The sequence below is a fragment of the Hipposideros armiger genome, unplaced genomic scaffold, assembly GCF_001890085.2.
Source record: "Hipposideros armiger isolate ML-2016 unplaced genomic scaffold, ASM189008v1 scaffold_34, whole genome shotgun sequence".
In the NCBI taxonomy this organism is placed as follows: domain Eukaryota; kingdom Metazoa; phylum Chordata; class Mammalia; order Chiroptera; family Hipposideridae; genus Hipposideros; species Hipposideros armiger.
Window position 1 is genome coordinate 2,370,411 of NW_017731384.1, and position 22,183 is coordinate 2,392,593.

At 45.4% G+C, this 22,183-nt stretch overlaps 1 protein-coding gene across 3 annotated transcripts in view; it reads right to left on the reverse strand.

Moving 5' to 3' along the window:
- The window catches only part of TEX2 (testis expressed 2), a 99,831-nt gene that overhangs the window by 22,677 nt on the left and 54,971 nt on the right, over nucleotides 1-22,183 (reverse strand). For all 3 annotated transcript variants that reach the window (XM_019637754.1, XM_019637752.1, XM_019637753.1), the window contains exons 3-6: nucleotides 19,451-19,651; nucleotides 18,099-18,438; nucleotides 16,618-16,865; nucleotides 4,584-4,730 (exon numbers count right to left, since the gene is read on the reverse strand). In XM_019637754.1, the coding sequence (XP_019493299.1) occupies nucleotides 4,584-4,730; nucleotides 16,618-16,865; nucleotides 18,099-18,438; nucleotides 19,451-19,651 (936 nt within the window). The remainder of the gene's footprint in view (nucleotides 1-4,583; nucleotides 4,731-16,617; nucleotides 16,866-18,098; nucleotides 18,439-19,450; nucleotides 19,652-22,183) is intronic.

Below are 22,183 nucleotides of genomic sequence, written 5' to 3' on the forward strand. Positions count from 1 at the left end.
GGTAAATGTTAGGATTCAACATATTCTCAGAAGCAATGACGGTCAAGGTTTTGGGGACACACTTATTTAACCAAAATTTATGGGGCACAGACCACATGTAGGCATTGTACTACAGACAGAGCCATGGAAGAAGACTCAGGCAAGGTGCTTGTTCTCATGGGGTTTATATTGGAGAGGTGGAAACAGATAAATAAGTACACAAATGACTTCAGAGAGTGATTAGTACTATGGAGAAAATAAGGCAGGTGATGGGACAGAGTCTGGGGCACAGGTGGAGGGTGGTTCTTTTAGCTAAGGAGGTCAGTGAAGGCTTCTCTGAGGAGTGGCGTTTGGCCAGAGACCTGATTGTGGAGAAGGAGCCAGCCATGTTGGTCAGGTTAATAATACCCAGAGTTGGCTGAAATGTGGGAAAATGAACCTCTCTTAGGCTACCACTGGGGAGTTAAACAATTGCTGCAACATTTCTGACAGGCAAACTCACGTTTATTAAAATCCTTGAAAAAAAAAATCCAATCGCTTGACCTTGTGCTGGACATTGCCATATGCCCCCTGGGTTTGAGTTCCTCCCTATACTCCAAGGCCTTGGGCTTCTGGTTGGACTTGTCCAATGGGATACACCTGAAGGCAGGGGAGGGGGAGGTACACGGAGAAGGGGATTGTCGGGCATTTGTCCCCTCCCTCTATTGAAGGCCACAGCTCCTGTCAGACAGCCAGCCCTCTCCACACAGCCATGTTGCCCCAATTCTGGTAACCGTCCCCTGCTTTTCCCGCTTCGGGGAGTGGTAACAGCTCCCCGCTGCTGCCAGCCCTGGGTACTGCACTATCCCCTTTTCTCTACATCGACCCTCAGGTTGCCCCATTCGAGTGGGACCCCTACTAATACATCTATCAGTAGAAATTTACTCTAAAAGAAATAACATAAAAGTACTGGTATCATGCTTACAAATTCCTACTTTGACCCAAGACTCCAGCATTACTTCATCTAGGTTTCCTCCACCTGGATTTATGTATGTGTATTTTTTCTTTAATCTTTAGTTCAGTCCTAATTTTAGTGTAAGATATAAATTAGGGATCCACCTTAGTTTTTTCCCCCAATATCTAGTGAGGTGTCTTAACCTACTTATTCAACAGTCAATGCTTTCCCGCTCATCTTAACACCACCTTTAAATATGAGAATCCCACTACGCTGGAATCTGTATGGAGCACTGCTTTCCACCAGTATTGAAACGCTTTCATTACTGTAGTTTTGTAATGCATTTAAAATCTGGCAAGTCCCTTTCCTTGCTTTCCCCCCAGAATTTCCTTATTCTCATGAATATTTCTCCATTTGAACATTATAGTCATTTTGTAAAATTCAGAGTTAAGAATTTTTTTAAATTAAATTTATGCTGAAAATTTCCCATGAAACAAGTATGCATTTAACCAGGCATGAACTTAATGCCTGTTTTGACTGGACCGCTTCAGCTGTCTCTCTGCAGAGAAATTTACACACTTTCAGGATTCACCAGTCAGAGAACTTCATCTCTGATTTTCTGCAAGGATGGAGGCGTTAACTCAAAAAGGTCATGATGTCTGTGATGGACGAAATGCGACTACAGGCAGTGTTCAAATGTACATTTCTGAATTGGTGTTTGCTGTGTTGGGGAAATCTTTTTCCAAAGCATCAATGACATGTGGTGGTTGGTCGCCCAATCTGCATCCAGAATGCTACTTGGCCAAGAATGTAGACAAACTCGCATCCTGCACCGGTCCTTTATGTCTATTATTGTCACTCTGATACCAGTGTGATAGGTTTCTATAGGAACAGAGGTGTGACACTGAGCCAGAGGAGTGAAGACAGAGATGGCAGGAACGTGCTGTCCCCCCTTGAGCCATCCCACCTCCCGCCCCATCCCGTCCTGCACCCTGCAGCCCCGAGGGACCTCAATGGAGGAGGGGACTGGAGGATGAGGACTGAGTGAGACTCACAGGGTGGGGTGGGCTCTCATTACCTGCAAGCAGAATGGGGAGGGGGATCAGCAGGGCTTGGTTACCTCCTTATTCACCTGAGTACCCAACTCCAAGATTGCAGAACATCTCTCACCTACCCCCGCCCGCTCTTTTTTCAGGTCTCGGATATGAATCAGAACTCACGGGACCAGGCCCTGGAGCAGCCCCCTCCTCCCTTGCAGAGTTCACTCCTCCTCCTGCTCTTTCAACCAGAACCCCTCTTCTGTCCACCAGAAGGGCGGGCACCACAGTGAGACAGGAGCCCACAGCATGTCCTGTACCCTCCTGAGTAAACCCAACGGGGGACTGGGCGTTCAGGTGTATGGGACATTCTGGGGTTGGTGGGTGGTACGTTAGAAGCTGGATGCTGACACGGGCACAGGACGTCCCCAACCACTGAGAGCCCCAGGGCGGTACTGGAGCAGTCAGCCGAGGCCAAGAGTGTACTTGCTGTTGGGGCAGAAGCTCAACTTGTTTAAAACCCACCGGTGCCAGATACACACACAGGGCCGCTCTTTCGTAACATGAGTCATTACCATGTGCGAGGGTGACAGTCTGAGACTGCAGGGCAAGGCCAGCAAAGAGCTCTCCATATGTCAGGCCCTCAGGGGAAACCAGGAGACAGGAAATCTTTGTCACAGGGGACAGCTCAGGCTCCTCAAGCCACTCTGGCTCTTGACTGGCTGCTAACCAACACCTGCCACACTGGGTTTGAGGAAGAGCTCTTCCAGGGATACGTGGATAGTGGTGACAAGAGTTCTTTTGGTGGCGGTGGTGGCAGGCTCCGAGTTTGAGTAATATCCTGCTGCCTTCCTGTATATTCCATTGCCAGGATCCCTTCCGGTCTGCGGGGCACTTCAGGAGTAGCAACTCAGGTCAGGGTGGAAGTGCTGAGGCTGGCAATGGTGGGAGCACTGCCCCTGCCTCTGACTGCTGGTGCCATTGGCTCTAGGCTCCTTGTCTCCTTCTAGCTAACCTTCTAGCAGTTCTGACCTCAAAAAACAAAAAGTTTGTGAACTGCAAAAGCCCACATGACAAGCAAAGGGAGAAGATGAAAATAAGACTTTCCCTCAACTTCCTCTGTGGCGAGGGAGCCCCACAGTTCTCCACCAAGAAGGCAGAGGCTCTGTGGCCGTCTAACTCCAGAGAGCGGGGGACACTCCACTCCTCAAGTGTGTTTTGAAATGTGTGTAACAGGGTGAGCAGCGTCCTGTCTGGAGTTCAAGCATGCCCTGCTTTCAAGCATCAGGACCTGTAGCCCTCCTGCTCAGGGAAGGGCCCACGACAGTCTCTGGGGAAAGAGGAGTGTCAGCTCTGGCCATCGACCCCGACCCAGGAACTCAAGCCCGCCATCATTTCCCCAAAACCAAAAAGGTTGAGTGAGCTTCAGGTTGGCTTGGCTGCTGGCCTCTCATCTTCAAGTACGTCAGGGTCACTGACGCTTCCTGCTTTCCCCATGGACCTGACTAGCTGGGTGGGCTCGACCCTCAACCCACCTGAACTAACTGACCCTTCCCAAAGGAGCCCTCCTAAACCCCTGCCCAGAATTCTGCCTCAAAACCTGCTCCTCCAGCTTAGGAGGTGTTCTCTCCTCTTCTTCCGGTGCTAGGGAAGGGAGACAGAGCTTGCCAGGCTGGCCAGAGCCATAAAAGCCTCTGTCTGTCACCCAAAAGAACGACAGAAATCATATCAAAGCTCTTCCATGCTCACATTTCCCTTGTATGACTTTACCTTAGCTCACACTTTCCTAACGGGGAGTCCTTGAACTCTCTGAGATCATGGGCAAAATTCTGTGTCACTGTGCATTTTTCTAGGGAAAAGACCCACTGTTTCTGCTTCTCAGGGGTATCTATGACCCCCAAAGATCCAATGACTTGAGTGCTGACTGTGTAACCTCTCAGTAAAGATTTGGGGAGCAAGATGACTCTTCCTTGGCTGGGTCTTCACTAGATCAAAAAACTTCTAAGTAACCTAAATAAGATCTCTTGGTTGACAAAGGTGGTACCAAATGAGACATTTAGTGGCAATCATAAGGAATACTTATGTGGTTTAAACTCAATTCCAAGTGGGCCTAAGTCAGCACCAGGACCATTTCTTCAGCAAAGAGAAAGCCCAAAATAAAACGCCATCTGGCCCGAAGTAAAGGTCAAGCACAGACATTTCGAGTGCAATGCTAACTCCCCCGGCTTGGAGAGGGAGCACAGCGTGGGAAAGAGGTCTTAAAGGAACCTGGTATTTTCCTCCGCACATACTGTAGGGCTTGGACTGTGAGGCTGGGTGGGCTCCAAAAATATTCTTTAAAGATAACAGACGTTTACAAAAGCTCACATTTTCCCAAACCAAATTCTGAGTTATCACCTAGAGGGATAACAATGAGGGCGATAACAAGGAAAAAAGTAAACAGAACAGTCTCTAAGTCCCCACATGCAGTTAGTCGTACAGTCAAGGTCACAGCCCCAATAATGCTGTTTGTTCCTGCTCTCCTATGTTATATGCTTTAAACTGAATTATTTGTCACTGAGGACACAATAGCATAAGACTTCAGAAATTATGAAACGTGACAAATTGGAAGCCTCTTGTGTGGGAAACGGTACCTTTATTTTGCTGAGCTTCATTTGGATTTTCTTAGACACCAGATCAGACCAGTACTTCTCTCCTAGGAAGTCCCAAAACATTCTTCCGAGCAAGGCGTTCACCCAGGCTTCCTGTTCTTCCTCTTCAGAGGGTGGGGCCTCTGGCAACTGGCAAAAGAAAAGGGACCAAAATTAGCTAGAAAGCAACGGGAGAACAAGACAGGTGCTTATTTTTATACTGTCACTGAAGATCCCTGCCTATAGAGATGGGCAACCATGTCAGTCTTATTTTTTCCCTATAAATTGCAAGTCCCACACTGTGTCCATGAAGAGAAGAGAAAAGCCACAATCACAAATAAAAACTCCTCTTTGTCTATTTTCCTTTTCTACCAATCTTCCTGTGAACCATCTAATATTTCATATGATTAACTCAGCCAAATTGCCTTGCCCCCCAAATTAGCTTGGTGCCAACATTCTCAATCAATGGCGTACTGATCACATGTCTGCCTATCTTTCTTCCAGCTAAGGCTCCTCGGATGAGCAGCTGTCAGGCTGGTCCTCACCAGGCAGCCCCAGTTTCCCCAATGCCCAGGACCCTTATGTTCAGCCCGATGCTATGACTCATGGTTCTCTTGGGTGAGGGGCAAGGGAGTGCTTAAAAATACTGTTTGGCTAGGTCCGCCACCCACAGATGCTAATTTAAGTGGGTATCAAGATTGTTAGAAGCGCTCACTAATGTAATGAACAGGTGAGGTCAAGAACCCCAGCCCTGGATTAGAGAGCGCCACCCTCAGGAACTCCGTGACACTCCTATTGCTGCTCTCACCAATCTCAGTTCAGTGAAATACCCTGGGCCTCACCTCAACAGGATACAATCCATCTAAAACATGTCACTGCCAATGCCCAAGGTAAGAGAAGAGCAAACCTGGGCTAGTCTCCAACTTCCAAGGTTAATGATTAGACTATGGACTCTGGCCTGGAGAGGGCCAGGATGAGGGTGAAGGAGAGAGAAGGAACAGTGACATCCACAGAGGGTGTGCTGAGGTTAGGAGCTTAGTGCAGGGAACGTTTGGTGGTCATCGTTGTTGTCACTGTTGCTGTCCACTGGCCCAGCATCAGGCCCTAGGATAAGGCTTGTTCTCAGGTTCCCTCTTTTATGCCTCACAATACCTCAGACAGAGCTTGTACTTCTATTTTAGGGATGAGAAAACAGACTTGGGACTGTTCAGTGCCCTGCCCGAGGCCCCCATCTTTATCAGCACAGCCTGACTCACAGCCTCCTTCTCCCGGATCCCCACCTGCTCCGTCCTGTGGGAGGGAGGAAGGGGGTGTGACTGGCTCCTGGTGTGACAGACGTTTCCCTATGCTGAGGTCTCTAATTAAGTGACAGCCTCATAGAAACAATTAGCCTTGAGAAGCAAAGGCCAAAAGAACTAGAAATGTAGAAATTTGTCCATTGTTGACCTTTTCTCTTCTCTAGGATTTATATAAATGCATTTATGGGCTGCCGATAGCCATACACACCAGACACCCTCATCGTCTCCATACTCCATACGTGTGCGTTCAAGCCAGTGCTCTCTTGTGGGCAGCTGTGATTGTGCCCACGTCACAGCTGTGTGCCTACGCCAGGGCATAGTACGCAGGGGGCTTGGTGCTCATGGGTTTGATACATGGAGATGTGATGACTCGTGAATACCCCAACAGTGCATAGCATGTACCTATGCATGACTTTTCTGAAGCCTGGAGTTCTGAGGGTCTGATCCAGGTGAATCAGTCCCTGAGCTTATGTGGGGCCTAAGAGACTGCCCAGCACCCACTGTCTACTAGTTCGTGAGCTTGTGCCATCTCTCTCTTTGGGCGTCTGGGGGCTCACTTGCATTTTTCAATCTAATGTCACTGCTTATAAAGGGAGGTATTTTATGTTCTAGGTGTCCTTCAAATTTGGGTGTTTTCAAAGGTTTCCCTTATGAATGTTGGTGAGTCTCATTTTAAAAATATTAAACTCTGATTTAAAATATAATACATGTTGATCATTCCATTTCAGAAGACATGGCTCTTTCTCACTCAATTTAATGGCTGGAGAGCATTCTCTCTGTGCTATAATGGGTTTTGATATTAGCTAAGACATTTCTACCACGAGGTCCTGGAGGAAGAGCAGAAGTCTGTGATCAGCAGGCACTCGGTCATGCCACAAGTTGCACGTGTTTTATGGAATCACTTCTCTCTGCCTGAACATCTGCACCCACCCCCAGGGGGATCTGGTTCAGCTTTTCTGGGTTGCTTATCTTTGAGTCACATCAGATGATGTACATAGACTCCTAAGTAAGCACTCACCCAGGACAGTGCTCTCCTGCCCAGGTTTTCAGGCAGTGTGCCTCGTGGCTGCCCCCATAGGGCACCATGTCTTATTTAGATCTGTAGGCTACAGAAGAGACTCTCCCTTCTCAAGTGGGAGAGTCTACCCTTTATTAACCTTTCTTTACAACCTCAGTTACTCACAGGAAAGAGGTCTAACAAACTAGCAAGAAACAAAGGTTATTTCACAATTTATATCCAAGCCAAAAGCATATGATGTAGAAACAAATTTCTGAAATAACTGACAAACAGGTTGCTTTTTCAACAGTTCCTTTTTCTAACACAGGCTTCACTCCATGGCCTCACTGGGAACAAAGAAAAATCCAGGAGCAGCAGAACATTCTGAATGCTTCAAAGCAGCTTCATGAACAAAACCTGGATTCAACAGGCTGCCAGAGAGAACTCACTTCCAGTGAATGTCATAAACATGAAAGAGCTGAAAGAATAAATGCGCATATATTTCCTAGTACAGAAGGTGGCAAACAATGTATACACACTTTAAGAAAGGAAAAAAACTGTATTAAATTGTAATAATATATACTGATAATAAAAAATGAATTTGACACCCTTGGTGTTTCTGTTTGGCTAATGGAAGGAATGTGAGAATACGTATTTCACCATTTCAACTATATATGTACATTTAGAAAGGGCAACTTTCTTCTTTTTTTTAGCTGCTTTGAAACGTTTATTTAAAATTTTTTTAAAAGACAGCATGAACTGAAAAAGACCACTGACAAGTGTTTTCTGGCCCAGCCCGCCACTGCACAGCCCCACCAGGTTCCCTACCCCCCAGCTCTGCACCACTGGGGGTGGCCCTGCCTGAGGTGGGATGTGGTCAGCTTTGGAAAGGTGACAGTGGGGCTGAGGCCAGGACCCTGGGCAGCAAGAGGCCCCAGAACAGCCCAGTAGTCACTGCAAGTGGCCAGGGCATTGAAATTTCCTTCTGGTTGTTGGGATTTCTTTCTGGTCATTGTCCAAGGGAAACAACAAACCAGGAACCCTGGGAAACACTGAGGTGACCTGGAACATGGCCAGCTCCATCCCATGTGCACAGGTGAAACCCCAAGGTTCATTTTAGATCCAGCATTTGCTCCATCTTTCCTTCCCTCCCCAGCTCAATTCCACAACTGTTTATTTTTTATTGCTTTTAAAAATATATATAATTGTGTGAATGTTCAATAAAAATACTATTGTTCCTAGTCAAACAGATATTGCAGCATAAAGAGTAACTGCTTTGTCTTTGATCTATAAAATGTGAAAAGGGGGCCAGCCGAGTGGCACGTTGGTTAAGAACTGGCTTGGGACGCCAGCTCTGAGCAGCAGGGCCCTGGTTCGGATCCCACTTGAGGGCCAGTAACGCTGAGCCCTCTACAGCTAAGATGGTGAACAACAGCTCAACCTGGAGCTGGGCTGCCGTGAGTCACGGCAACAGCGTAGGCTGCAGCCCCTGCTGCAGTGGGCTGCCGTGAGCTACCGTTGAGTGGCTGGCAGCCAGCGTGAGCAGCTGTCCAATGGCCAGCGAGTGACTTCCTCACCCAGGAAGAGCGAAATGATAATACCAACATGGGCCAGTGAAGCGACGTCCTCCACAACTAGACTGAAGAACAAAAGAACAGCAACTTGGCTGTTCCCCTTCCCCGATTCCCCAACGCTGTTCCCCTCCCCGAATTCCCCAATAAAAATCTTTACAAAAAAAATAAATAAAATAAAATGTGCAAAGGTTATCACACTGGATAATACGGAAAGACGCCAGAATTTCTAGGTATCACAAAGCCAGTACCAGGGAAGCACTGCCAGACATGGGGCTCCCCCTCCACAAGGGGAGGACATCATGGCTTTGAGACAGAAGCCGACTGCTCTCAGTCCCAATGGGCCACCCCTGCGAGGGCTGCCTGCTCGGCCCAGAACACCTAAGAAACCAGTCACACTTGGCCAAGAGCACAGGAGGTCGTCCTCTGACATTGGGGGGCTGGGGGTCTCGCCCGGGCCCTGGCAATCTTGGGGACCAGCTCTCCTCCTTCAATGACGGAGGCCCCGCCTGGCCTGCAAGGTGCATCCCAGTGCAGGCGCCAGACCACAGAGAGCAAGCACAGCCCTGTCCCTCGAGGCGGGAAGACTGTCCTGGTGGGTTGGCTGTGCCTTCAGTTCTCAGAGACAGGGCCAGGGTGGCCTGGAAGGTGGCTTCCTCATCGATGCTATAGGCCACACAGGTGTCGTAGGAGAACTTGTGCTGATGGAGCAGGTGCTGCCAAAAGTTGGTGCTCTTGTGTCTGGGGTCACCCCAGGACATCGCAGAGCAGATGGGGCACACCACCAGGTTGGGGTCACTGTGGTTGTTGTCCACACAGTGCTTCACCAGCTCCTGCTGGTCCAGGTTGAGGGCGCTGCAGTAGGGGCAGGTAAAGGTGGACCTGTTGGGGATGGCGCTGGGAATGGGCTGGGAAGGGCATCATAGGGACAAACTTGGGACAGCTGGCAATCTGCTCCTGGACCTTCACGCAGGAGGAAATGTGCATCCTCATCTTGGCCAGCATCACCTCCTTGTTGCAGTCCTGGCAGGGCGCCTTGAGGAATGAGCCGCTTCTCCACACGGCTGTATCCACCTTTTTTGGGGTGGAAGGGCAGGCAGCACAGCGGGGACAGGGGGGACAGCACCTGCAGGCACAGCTGGAGGACTCCCCACAGAACATGTGGCCTCAGACCGTGGCAGACCTCCAGGCAGGTGGGCAGCTGTACTGCACCTCCAGGCTGCTGAGTCGAGGCCCCCAGGCTGTGCGGCGTTGCCAACCCAGGACCAGGCCCATAGCCGCCACCACCGCTGTCCCTGCCTGGACTAAGCCAGAAAGGGCAACTTTCTAATAAAATGGCTTCCAAAGAGCAGTTTGGGGAGGTCAGTGGTTTGGTACAAAAGGCTATCATAACTGAGTAGCTCTTGGGATATTTTTTGTTAAAAACTAAAATGAAGACTTACTTAATTTTGTGGTATATCATTTCTTATTACCAGAAGACCAGACGCAGCTTTTTTTGTTACAAAGAGAGCTTAGTGCCTCTGCTCCTAAGGTTTGGTCACACACAGTCTGGTGCCACAGGGTTTCCCAAAGGGCTGCTTGGTCCTGGAGAAGGCAATGGAGAGCCTTCCCCCAGGTCTGCTAGTGGTTTCCCTGCTTATAAAAACAATGCATGTTCCTTGTAGAAAACACCCATAATCCTACTACCCAGACGTAATTATTTAATCCATTTTTACAATATATTTAAAAGTTCTGTATCCTTTAAAAGTATATATACATTGTAAAAAGACTGAAAGGAAATATAGTAAAAATATAGTAAAAAAGCCCAAGGCAACCAACCACTAATTTGCCTCAATGAATTTGCATATTCTGGACATTTCATATAAATGGAATCATATGACGTGATCTTTTATGACTAACTTTTTTCAGTAAACATAATGCTTTCACGGTTTTTCCATGCTGTACCATTCCTTTTAATTGCAGGATATTACTCTACTGTATGTATATGCTACACTTTATCCATACATCAACTGATGGACATTTCATTTTTCTACTTTTGGCGATCATGAATACTGCTATGAATATTGGTGTACAATATTGGTGTACTATGAAGTTTTTGTGTGGACATAGGTTTTCACTTCTCTTAAATATATAACTAGGAGTGGAGCTGCTAGATTGTATAACTCTTATGTTCAACATTTTGCGAACTACCAAGCTGTTTTTCACAGCAGCTACATCATTTTACATTCCTACCAGCAATGTACAAGGGTTCCAGTTTCTCCACATCCTCAGTAATACTTGTTGTTACCCGTCTTTTTGTTCTAGCCATCTAAGTGGGTGTGAAGTGGTATCTCTTATTTGGTTCACATTTCCCTGATGGCTAATAACTTTAAGTATCTTTTCTTATGCTCACTGGCCATTTGTATATCTCCTCTGGAGAACTGTCTATTCAGATCCTTTGTCCATTTCTTTTTTTTTTTAAAGATTTTTATTGGGGAATTGGGGGATGGGAACAGTGCTGGGGAATTGGGGGAAGGGGAACAGACAAGTTGCTACCCTTTTGTTCTTCAGTCTAGTTGTGGAGGACATTGCTTCACTGGCCCAAGTTGGCACCATCATTGCGCTTTTCCCGAGTGAGGCAGATCAGTCGCCGGCTTCTGAACAGCCGCTCACGGTGGCTGCTGGCCGCTCACGCTGGCGCTGCTGGCTACACATGGTAGCCCATGGCAGCCCACTGCAGCAGGGGCTGCAGCCTACGCCGTTGCCGGTAACTCACGGCAGCCCAGCTCCAGGATGAGCTGTTGTTCAGCATCTTAGCTGTAGAGGGCAGTGTCACTGGCCCTTATATGTAGGATCCGAACCGGGGCCCTCTGGCATCCCAAGCCAGCTCTTATCCAACGCACCACTCAGCTGGCCCTTAGTCCATTTCTTATTTGGGGTATTTACCTTTTATTATTGAGTTGTAGGAGTTCTTTATATATTCTAGGTTCTGGATCAGATATATGATTTGCAAATATTTTTTCCCCATTCTGTGGGCTGTCTTTTCACTTTCTTGATGGTACTTTTTGCAGCACAAAAGTTTTTAGTCTTGATGAAGTCCAATTTATCTATTTTTTCTTTAGTTGTGTACATTTTTGATGTCTTATCTAAGAAGGCTTTACCTAATCCCAAATCACAGGGATTTACTCCTATCTTTTCTTCCAAGAGCTTTACAGTTTCAGCTCTTATATTGAGGTCTATGATCCATTTTGAGTCAATTTTTGTATATGGTGTGAGGCAGGGGTCCAATTTCATTCTTTTGCAGGTGGATATCAGTTGTTCCAGCACCATTTGTTGAAAAGAGTATTCTTTCCCTCACTGAATTGTCTTGGCACTCTTGTCTATATCCTTTCTAAATTTATTTTTAAATTGTACATATGCCTTCACATTTTTTACTTATTATATGATAAGCACTTTTCAATTCCACTTTTAACTGTTTGAAAAGCTGACTTTGAGGGGGTGAAGGGGAAGCCTTGGACTAAGATTGAAGGACAACAACTTGACTTTGAGCTGATGGGTCCTGGAAAAACACAATGTTCCCCTCCCCAATTCCCCAATAAAAATCTTTAAAAAAAAAAAAAAGAGCTTCCTTATTTTCTTGTTTTCTGAATTCCTATTCAAATCTCCTCCCTAAACCAAGCAGACTATCTCACCAAGAGGGTAAAGCCCCAGGTCTCCTCAGCCAGCCTCACGGGTTCTCTCACTGCTCTAGAGGTTAAGTGCCCAAGAAGACAGAAGAGGGTGCCAAGATCACAGGGGCCTGGGGACTTCGGAAGCTGGCACAGCCTGTGGTTGTGGGACAAAGCAGAGTCACAAGGACAAGTCAGGGCTCAGCGACTGGTCACTAACTAGTAAACATCTGAAGAACCAGGCTCTTCCTCCCCAAATAGTGGTATTTTATGATTCAAAATTTGAGCTCTAAAGTGATTTCAACATGCAGCATCCCCTGAACATGTTTTTAATTATTATTGGTGAGAATAACCACCAAAAGTATTTTAGCACTGCTCAATACAACTCTAGTCTATATTCACTAATTCTATCACTGGGTGTTTTTCACCTTGGTTTGGCTCCTGAGCACCAATGGCCCCATTCACCTCTAGACCTAGTTTAGCATTGGGCAACATTTGAGAAAGGAGGCCAAGTGTGTGGGAGTTGCTATCAGACCTGGAGCCCTCAGGGTAAGAGGTGCTTTGACCTTAGCCTATAAGAGACAGCAGCAGGAGGGGTAGGCAGGGGAGAGGCTGGGGCAAAGGCTGGAGCTGGGTGGTGGCCAACACTGACAAGTGACAGTATAACTTGAAGAGATGCCAAAGGTCCCTTTGTGTCTCCGAGCGCTTTGAGTCCCTCTTGGACTCATGATCTCAGAGGCAATCTGGACCCTAAGAAATAACCTGGCCCGGTCTTTGGCAGGAAGAATAAGCACTAATGGTCACATCCAAAAGGTCCACATTTGGCAAGACTGTGGGGAACAGGCACCCCTATTCCTGGTGGGAATGAACAATGATAGAGGGGAATTTGGCAATATCCAACAAAACCACATGCGCATTTACCTTCTGATCTAGCATTCCCACTTCTAAGATGTCACCTTGAAGATACACCCCCCCAAAACACAGAAATGCACATACACAAAGTTATTCATTATAGCATGGGTTGTAATTGCAAAATATTGGAAACAACCTAGATGTCCATGTAAGAGAGAGACTGAATATGCTATAGAACATTTGCACAATGGAGGAAGTACTTTGCAGCTGTTTAAAAGAAGGCGAGGAGGAGGTACCTATGAACTGATGTGGAATAATGTCCAGAATGCACTGCTAAGTGAGAAATAGCAAATGTGCAAAAGAGTAGCCACAGTATGCTATCCTTTCAGTAAGGCAGAAGGGGAGGTAAACCCAGAAAGGATAAACCAGAGGCTAAGGAGACTGGTTTACTACAGGGGGTGCATGGGAATGGCATGGAGGAATACCAGGGACAGGGTGGGGGAGATGGCACTTTTCTGAGTGTCTTTGTACAGCTTTGATTTCTGGCACCATGTTAATGTTTTACATGCGCAAAAAAAAAAAAATCAAGGATGGGGGTAAAAGGTTCTCACTTGTTCGTATTGCAAAATTAATAAGAAAGAAAACTAGTGAAGAACTATCTCCACTGACTTATAACAGAAAGCATGAAAAGTAATAAAAGTAGTATAGGAACACTGTAGCAGATCTTATTTTCCAAAAATGGAGCAACGATATTTCACATCCCACGTGCTCTTCCAAGAATCTGCTCTTCCATCAGCAAGAGGTGGAATCTTTGCCGCTCTCCTTGCACCTGGGAGGGCCTTTATGGCTGCCTTATCTAATAGATCATGATGGAAGTGACATGATTTTACTTCTGAGACTAGGTCATAAAAAGCAATACAGCGTCTGCCTGGCTCTTTCCCCAGGGACCCGGTCACCATGCTGAGGGATGCCTAGGCCACATGGAGAAGAACTGAGGCCTCCAGCCTTCAGCCCTCGCTGAGCTCCCAGCCAACAACCAGTATCTACTTGCCGGCCATGCGAGTGAGCTATCTTGGAAGCTCCCAGTCCAGCTCCCCCAGCTGACACTATGTGGAGCGGAGAGAAGCCTTCACTGCTAAGCCTGGTTAAATTACAAATTTGTGAGCAAAATAAATAACTGTTATTATTTGAAGCCATCACTCTTGGGGCGGTTTGTTACACAGTAATAGACAACTAAAACACATACCTATGCTTTACTGAAGACTACCAGAGCACCCGAGAGCCAAGAGGTGGCCCACACACATTTCAGGCACGCCAAGTGGATGTAGGAGCCCAGCACTAAAACTCACAGGCTTTCGTCAAAGGCCCTGCTTTCAAAGACAGTTATCTCTGTTCACACAGCTCTGGCTCTCTGGGTTCCTCGCCCATGCAGATTAGAATCACTAAATTAACAAGGGTGCGGTGGGGCATGGGGATAAGTGCTCAAGGAAAAGCCGGATAGAAAGACACATACCCACCCCAGCCAACTGACAACCGAGAGAAAATACTGCCGAGTGCGCAGTCTGGGAAGCCGTGGACTGGGGGTGAAAGGGACGTGGGACAGAGACCTCATGTAGGCCCGCATAACGACCAGCCTGAATTTCCGTTTCTTGTACTGAGTCTTTCAATTATCCAAGCAAGGTTACATCATGCCTGCCTGCTCCACCTAAGGGGGCAGGGAGTACAATGTGGGTTTTCAAGATTTTCATCAGACTTAGAAGAAGAAAAAAATGTTTTGGTGCTTAAAGGGGTAAGTGCGAAGTACCTGGAAAGGTTTGTGTTGCCAACGCCGGGTAGAGGGGCTGGGCTGTGTGAGGGTCTCCCAGCCCCTCCTGGGGCTCCCACAGGCCCCAGTGATTACATGATACATGCATAAGGAACACGTGCTGAGGAAAAAATGTTCTAAAACTTCTTTGCTGTAATTTAAGGAACGCTTTTAAAAAGCAAGCTTTTTATTTGATTGTTTTCTTACATCCTCCTGGTTTTCCTGCGTGTCATGAGAGTCCAGGCAGCCCAGGGAGAAAGGGAATTTGGGGAAAGGGGACTCACTAGTGATAAACAGGACATTTCCAGGCAGTTTTCTATCACACACACCCCCACTCTAGCCTAGAGGGTGGTCTACTTCCCACGCTTGCTGGTAACTCAGGTCAGAAGGCAGAGGCAGTGGGCTAGCAAAGGCATGTGGTCTTTTCTTGCCCCGATAAAGTAGGTTCCATGAGGAGGGTTCAGGGGCCTCTTCCACACTGAAGACAGAGGATCAACAGGATGAATACAGGCTAGAGGCACAAAGAGGAAGGTACCAAATGCTTCCTGTTAAGAGCAGAAGTATGGTCACTAGAAGAGGTCAAACACTTCAGTAACATGTTAAAACAGGCTTCAGGCTCCACAGGTGGGACATCATGTGTCTTGGAACATAGTACAAGTAGTGGCGAGAGGCCTCAGGCCAAGCACAATTAGGATGACCTATCAAAATGGCAGTTGCGGTAGCTGAGGGTCTTTGGACTCTCAGATGAGGCCTTGTACACTCCATCACAGCAATTGCGAAATTAAGCTACTTAATTTCTGGGAGCCTGTCTCTCCATCTACCAAATGGAGAGAATGCTATCTAGTTTGCAAGGCTGTTCAAGAGGTCAGGGTAATTTTATTAAAAGAGCCTAAGAGAGGCTAACATATGGCAGCTTATATTATAATCTTTATCTTATCACAGATGATCTCGAGTCAATGTCTAGGTTGTTACACTCTGGAAATAATGCTGGTAGTAGCTCTTCAAAAGCACTGGACATAGTTGAGGAGGCTGAGAATTTGAGACTACAGTGCTGATGTGGGAATCAGACCTCTATTACTAAGGATTCTGTGAACTTCCCCACTGATCACGCTGTTGCTCAGGTGAAAAGCTAGGCTTATTCTCTCACACCTCACATCTAATTCATCAGCAAATCCAGCCAGCTCCCCTCCAGCACACATCCCCAAAGCAGCCCCTTCTCACAGCCTGCTGTTAGTTACCGCCTTAATCTCAGCCCCATTCTCCACTGCTGTAATTGCCTCCCACCCATCTTTTCCTCCTACAGCCAATTCTCCACAGAGAGCCACTTATCTTTTTTTAAACTTAAATCAGATAGTTACCCCTGCTCAGGACCCTCCTGGGGCTCCACATACCCCTTGGAACTGACTAATGAGGCCCTGTCTCTCTGTCCCTTGCTCACTGTCACCCACACTGGCCTCAGGGCAGTTCCTTGAACACTCCAACCACATCCTTGCTTGGGGCTTTTGCACTTGCTGGTCCCCCCCACCTGAAATGCTCCCCCCACATAAATAGCCATGGCTCACTTCCTCACTTTGGTCAGATCTCTGCCCAAATATCACCTCCTCCCAGAGGCCCTCCTTGACCACTGACCTAAAATAGAAGTTCTGGCCACTTTCCATCCTCCCTTATTTGGCTTTATTTTAATTCTTATCACCACCCGATATTTGCTTCTTGCTGTCTGGACTACAAGCTCCTCTGTCTTGTTCGTCACTGTGTTCCAATGCCTAGAACAGGGCATGGTACACAGGAGGTGCTCAGAGTGCTTCGGTATGAAGAAAGGAGTCCAAGTGGAAGAGCAGAAAAGCCACGGCCCAGGCAGCCAGAGTTACCTTTTTCCCAGCTGTGGGGCTGCTTTCCACACTCTGCACGGGGCTCCTCTGGGGGCTTCGGTTCTCTTGGGGGACACACCTGGCCATGTACACGCTGTAGTCCAAGAGCATCTTCTGCCGCACGCTGCCCACCAGCTCCTTCTGCTTTGGCTGGGACATAATCTCCTCCACGCTGCCTTTGCTGCTGCTGCGACTGTGGGTCAGGTGCCCGCAGGGACTGCTGTGTCTGCTGTGTGAGGGCAACACCCCTGCAGCAAAGAAGTGATGGCTATTAATACAGAGGAAGAAAAGTGCTGCAAAGTAAATGAAATGCAGAACTCCAGTGGGTTAAGCCGAAAAACAGCTAAAATGCTATCAAATGACTTGAAAAAATATTTACAATATAAGGGTATTTCCCACCCTGAAAAAATACCTTCCACTCTGATGATAAGTAATTTTTTTAGAAGTTTTTATTTCTCTCCAAGACAATTCAGAGTAATGGGAGCCATAAAATACACTGGTAGGTGCCTTTTTCTTTTTTCCTAGTGATCTCTTAGGGTCAAATAATGGACTGATACACCCCCAGGGGCAGGGAAAGTGGGCAGAAAGCTAACTGTTCATCCATAGTTCGTGGCAATTCTAAACATGCCATCTTCCATTCAACAGATTTTTTATCAAGCTCTTCTCTGAGTCAATTCCACATCAAAAAGAAAAATAAGACATGCTCCCTGCCCTTGAACTCAGGCACCTGGCAAATAAATCACAATTTTCTGCAATAAGCATTGTAGCTGAAGTATGACTAAAGGGCTTTTAGGGCAGAAAGAAGGGGGTGACTACCTCTGCCCAAGAGAGCCAAGAGGTGCTTACCCCAGTACTGCCTGTCCAGGCAGTGACCTCTGGACTGCCTCTTGAGGAAATAGTTGGCGTTTTCCTGGCCCAGGAGGGGGAAGAGCATTCCAGGTAGAGGGAACAGCATATGTAAAAAGCAATGACAGGCCACAGTATGCTTGAACAGTGAGATTCAGTGAAGTTCCAAGCAGAGGACACAGGGCAGAAAGAGAGGAATGAGCAGAGGTCAAGGCTATCCATGCAAATGCAGTGAGTCCGGAGCCCAGAGGATCCTGCACTTCTGTGGTGAGCTCAGGCTTGGAGGACATAAAGAGGGCCAGGAGCTTGAGAGCACTAGCCGCCTTCTTATTATAACTAGGGTTCTGCGGTTGCGTCTTCTCTCAGAGGAGTCATACTATAGGAAAATAAATATAATCCTAAGGAACCAGCAAAGGCAAGAAAACATACATCTGCAAATGGTTCCATCACTGGTTAAATGATTCAGTATAAAGGGCTGCAGCGATCAGCCTAAAAGGTAAATGACTCATGAGAACACACCGTAGGTGGCAGACAGTCATCAATTCAGAGTGCGCCTCCTTCCTCCCTGCCTGGGAATCTCAGCTCTCCTACAGGCCTTTTAAAAATACATAAGCATTTAGCACACGTGTCATTACCTGGTTTACTTCCAGAGACAGCAGGTGGCTTCTTGATTTCTGACTTCAGCTTAGATGCCAGAATAAATCTCCTAAACCACTCCTCTTTTTCTCGGCCAGTTCTCCCAAAGAGATACAATATCTGATCTCGCTGGCCAGATCTTGTTCCCTCCTGAGGATGGGGTGGCTTCTTAGGGTCCTCGCCTCCCAGCTCTCTCTCAGCTGGTGGCTTTTCTTCAGCAATCTCTTTATCAGTCTGGGCTTTGGACATAAAGTCATCTTGTCGACCAAGCTCAATACATATGGGGTACTTTTTATTCCAGATTCGTTTTCGAGCCAAACTTTTAGGTACAAGGTAAATCTACATAGAAAGGGAAATGATGATTTACATACTAAATTAAAAATTGGCTAAATTGTGCATTAAAACATGCAGAGCACAAATGCAAACTTTATAGTATTTTTAACTAAAAGGATGAATGTGAAGAAATTACCACCTGTCTCTAACATGATTATAGAAACTGGAATAAATATTTAGAAATGACTTGTCATTCTTCAAAATTATTCCAAGAAGTAGATGTTTAAGAATTTTGCAAGAGTTACACATTTCTATAATTTCTGGTAACAATAGTGCAATAATTGCTTAGTGGGTTATCATCAACTAAGTTTGGATATCAGCTGAGTTTAATGACCCTGGGCCAAACATAAGCTGGAAGAAAAAAAAAAAGAATTTATCAAGCTATATCTAGATGGGAAGCTCAAGTTTATTAACCTCAAGTTAAGAATAAGTTTTTACAAAAGTTTAAATATTTCTCTCATTTTGGAGACACTTTGAAGATCACTCACATCAGTGACTGAACAGGAAGTGGGTGAACAACAGGAAATCTACAGCTTTCTGGAATAACAAATAGTTTACACTTCTCAAAAACAGAAGTATATAATGCTTCTATCAAAACATAGTTATTTTGCATATCCATAATTTTTACATTTATAGAACCTTTATTAGTTATTACCCTAGCATCACCACACATAGCTTTTGTTTGACTGAAAAAATTAACTCTCCGAGTCACAAGAGTGTGCTATGCCCTTGCTCCTCCGAGTGTGGGCCACAGGCCAGCGGCATAGGTATCACCTGAAGGCCCCACTCAGTTCTGCTGAACTAAAACCTGCATTTAAAAAGATGCTCAGGAGGTTCACATGCACACTAACATTTGAGAGGTACTGATATAAATTATACTACTACTTCACACACACACATACACACACACACACACACACACACACACACGACCTTTTTAGGGGAAGAATACAGTAATGCAGCCAAGATTCCAAATGCTTTTTCATTCATTCAAGCTTCCAAAACCATTTGGGCTCACCTTACTGTCTGAGAGATCGTAGATTTTCTGGCTGATGTAGGTGACCTCTGGCTTTGTTTCATTGTAGCTTGCCCTCCTGGATATATTTTTATTGGGCTTTGAAAGTCTTAAGGTCCCACCCTCAAGTCGAACAAAGACTGAATGTGTCAAAGTCGCATGGTAAGTTTCTGGATCATAGTTGTAAATTTCATTCATCCATCCCTGATGGAGAAAAACTTCTATTAGCAAAATTAGAACAAATACACATCGGATTCAACATGAAAATGATGACCACCAATAACTGGACACTGAAACCAAACTTGTGACTATGACTCAAGTGTCAATTTACCGATGACAACAGGTTGCTGAGACAAGCACTCAAAGGATAATCAGTGTTGAGAAATAATTTGGTATGTTCTTGATAACTAAAAATCTGGATGACAATGACAATGTCCATTAGTCTAAATAAAAGGTTCTTTTTCCTTTTAAAAGCTGACAAGCAAATAAGGAAACTCAAAGGTGTTCATGTAAATAGAGGGGGTGAGTAATCCCACCCGCCTGGCCTCTTTAAGTAGCCAAACACTCTCCCTTCTCAGTACACTTGCAAACAATCCCTGAAATGTCACAGACCATATTAAATCACGTTGCCACTCCAGGACCCCAAGAACACCTACCCTTCGACTTCTATCTCACCGAAATCATCTAGTAAAGCAGACCGTTCAGCATCAGACATTAAACAAATCATAGATAAGATCCAAATTCAAAGATATATAGTAACTTAAATGAGTAAAACTGTGGTCCAGGCCCTCTCCATCAACATGTACTTATACACTGATTTTTAAAAAGAGCAAACATACTGAAGTACCAACAACACACAAAAGCCTGACACACCATAAACTGTGCTGAAGTTAATCTCATAGCTGTAACCAATCTCCATCGTTTAATACTCTGCCTGCCCCACAGCACTTTTTCAGGTGACATGGGTGGCCCAGGTCTCTTTAAAAGTTCTCTAGGGAATTTTAATTGATATCTTCCCACCCCTCCCATTTTGTAAATGTTTTTGTAATGATCAGAGAAACACTAAAGATCACTACACTGGAGTTGGGACTGGCATTCTTTTCAACGAATAGCAATTTCCACGGTGAGTACTTCATCTCACACTGAAGTCTGGAGAGACTTGCAAATGAGGAATCCTCAGAATTCTCTTGTATTCATTTATCTGTTCATCAAAACATGCGCTGAATCTCCCTATGAAACAAGTAATGTGTCAGGGGTTGACACAAAGATTAAAAAGAGGACAGCGTTCCTGACTCAAACCAGTAGAGAATTAGGTCTTCATTTCACATCTTATGAACCTATAAGAGTAACCATAAAAAAATTGTCACAAAGAGTACGCTGAATGTATTGTGGAAGTGAAAACAGACAAACACACTTCTTTGTCTTGGGGGCCATGTGTGAAATTTATGAGCCAATTATATAGATTCATATACCTCAATATATTTTTTGCAAGAGCTGGGAGTATCTCTTACTCTTCCCAATTTGTATCTATTTAAAAATGTCAACTTTGTATCTAAAAATTTGTATCTAAAACTGTTGAATTTGTATCTAAAAATGTTGAATTTGTATCTGAAATTTGTATCTAAAAATTTGTATCTCAAAATGTCAAATGTGTTTCTGTTAAAAAAATGCAGAATCACTAAGCAGTAGCCATGGGAAGGGGGTATAACCTAGGTGTTTGTAAAGAAACAGCAATGATCAGAGCAATGAATATTAAAAGGGGACAAGTGACACAGCGCACAGTGGAGCCTGAGGTGGACTGTGTTGTCAGAGCATCAGTTTGGGTGGCTTCATTTTGCTAAGTGTAGAACTAAGTACATTTTTTGGCTCATAGCGTTTTGCCTTTATCTGTAGTCTGTTATTAGGTGAAGTATATTCATTGATTGATTAATTGATTCAAATACTGAACCAGTCTTGTATTCTTGGGGAAATTATGCATTGGTCATAACGTTGGATCATACCAGCTCATGAGAGCTGATTCTACACCTCTCTTCCCAACTCCATGTTCAGTGACTTCATGTTGGTAACTCAGCCGTGGTGGGAGTTTTCACACCATGGAAACCAGTGAACAGAACAAAAATGGCTTCCCCCTACCTTGGAGAGCCGGTTTACCATCACAACACTTTTATTATCCTTTTTATACATTGTTAAATTCGATTTGCTAATATTTTGTTCATTTTTCCCTCTAAGTTGACATTCTGCTCATGCCATGACTTCCTCCATGCTAACAGTACTTTATTGAGGTATTATTTTCATAGAGTAAAAGGAACAGGTCTTATACATATGATTTAAAAAATACTAATATTAATAGCTGACTAATAATAAAAGCTGTCATTCAAGTTTATATTATGATCCGGCCTCCTCAGGTACATTATCTCCTTTACTTCTGCCAATTCCCTACAATTCTATAGGTGAAAAAGTGGTGAGAGGTTAAGTGTTGCCTAGAGTGGTTTAAAAAAAAAGTGGTGTATTTTATTCAACATAGACCTAGAAGTTCTAGCGACAGCAATCAGACAGGAAAAAGAAATAAAAGGCATCCACATTGGCAAGGAAGAAGTAAAATTGTCATTATACCAGATGACATGATACTATATATAGAGGACCCCAAAGTCTCTATCAAAAAGCTATTGGATCTAATAGACAAATTCAGTAAGGTAGCAGGATACAAAATCAATCCTCAGAAATCAGTTGCATTTG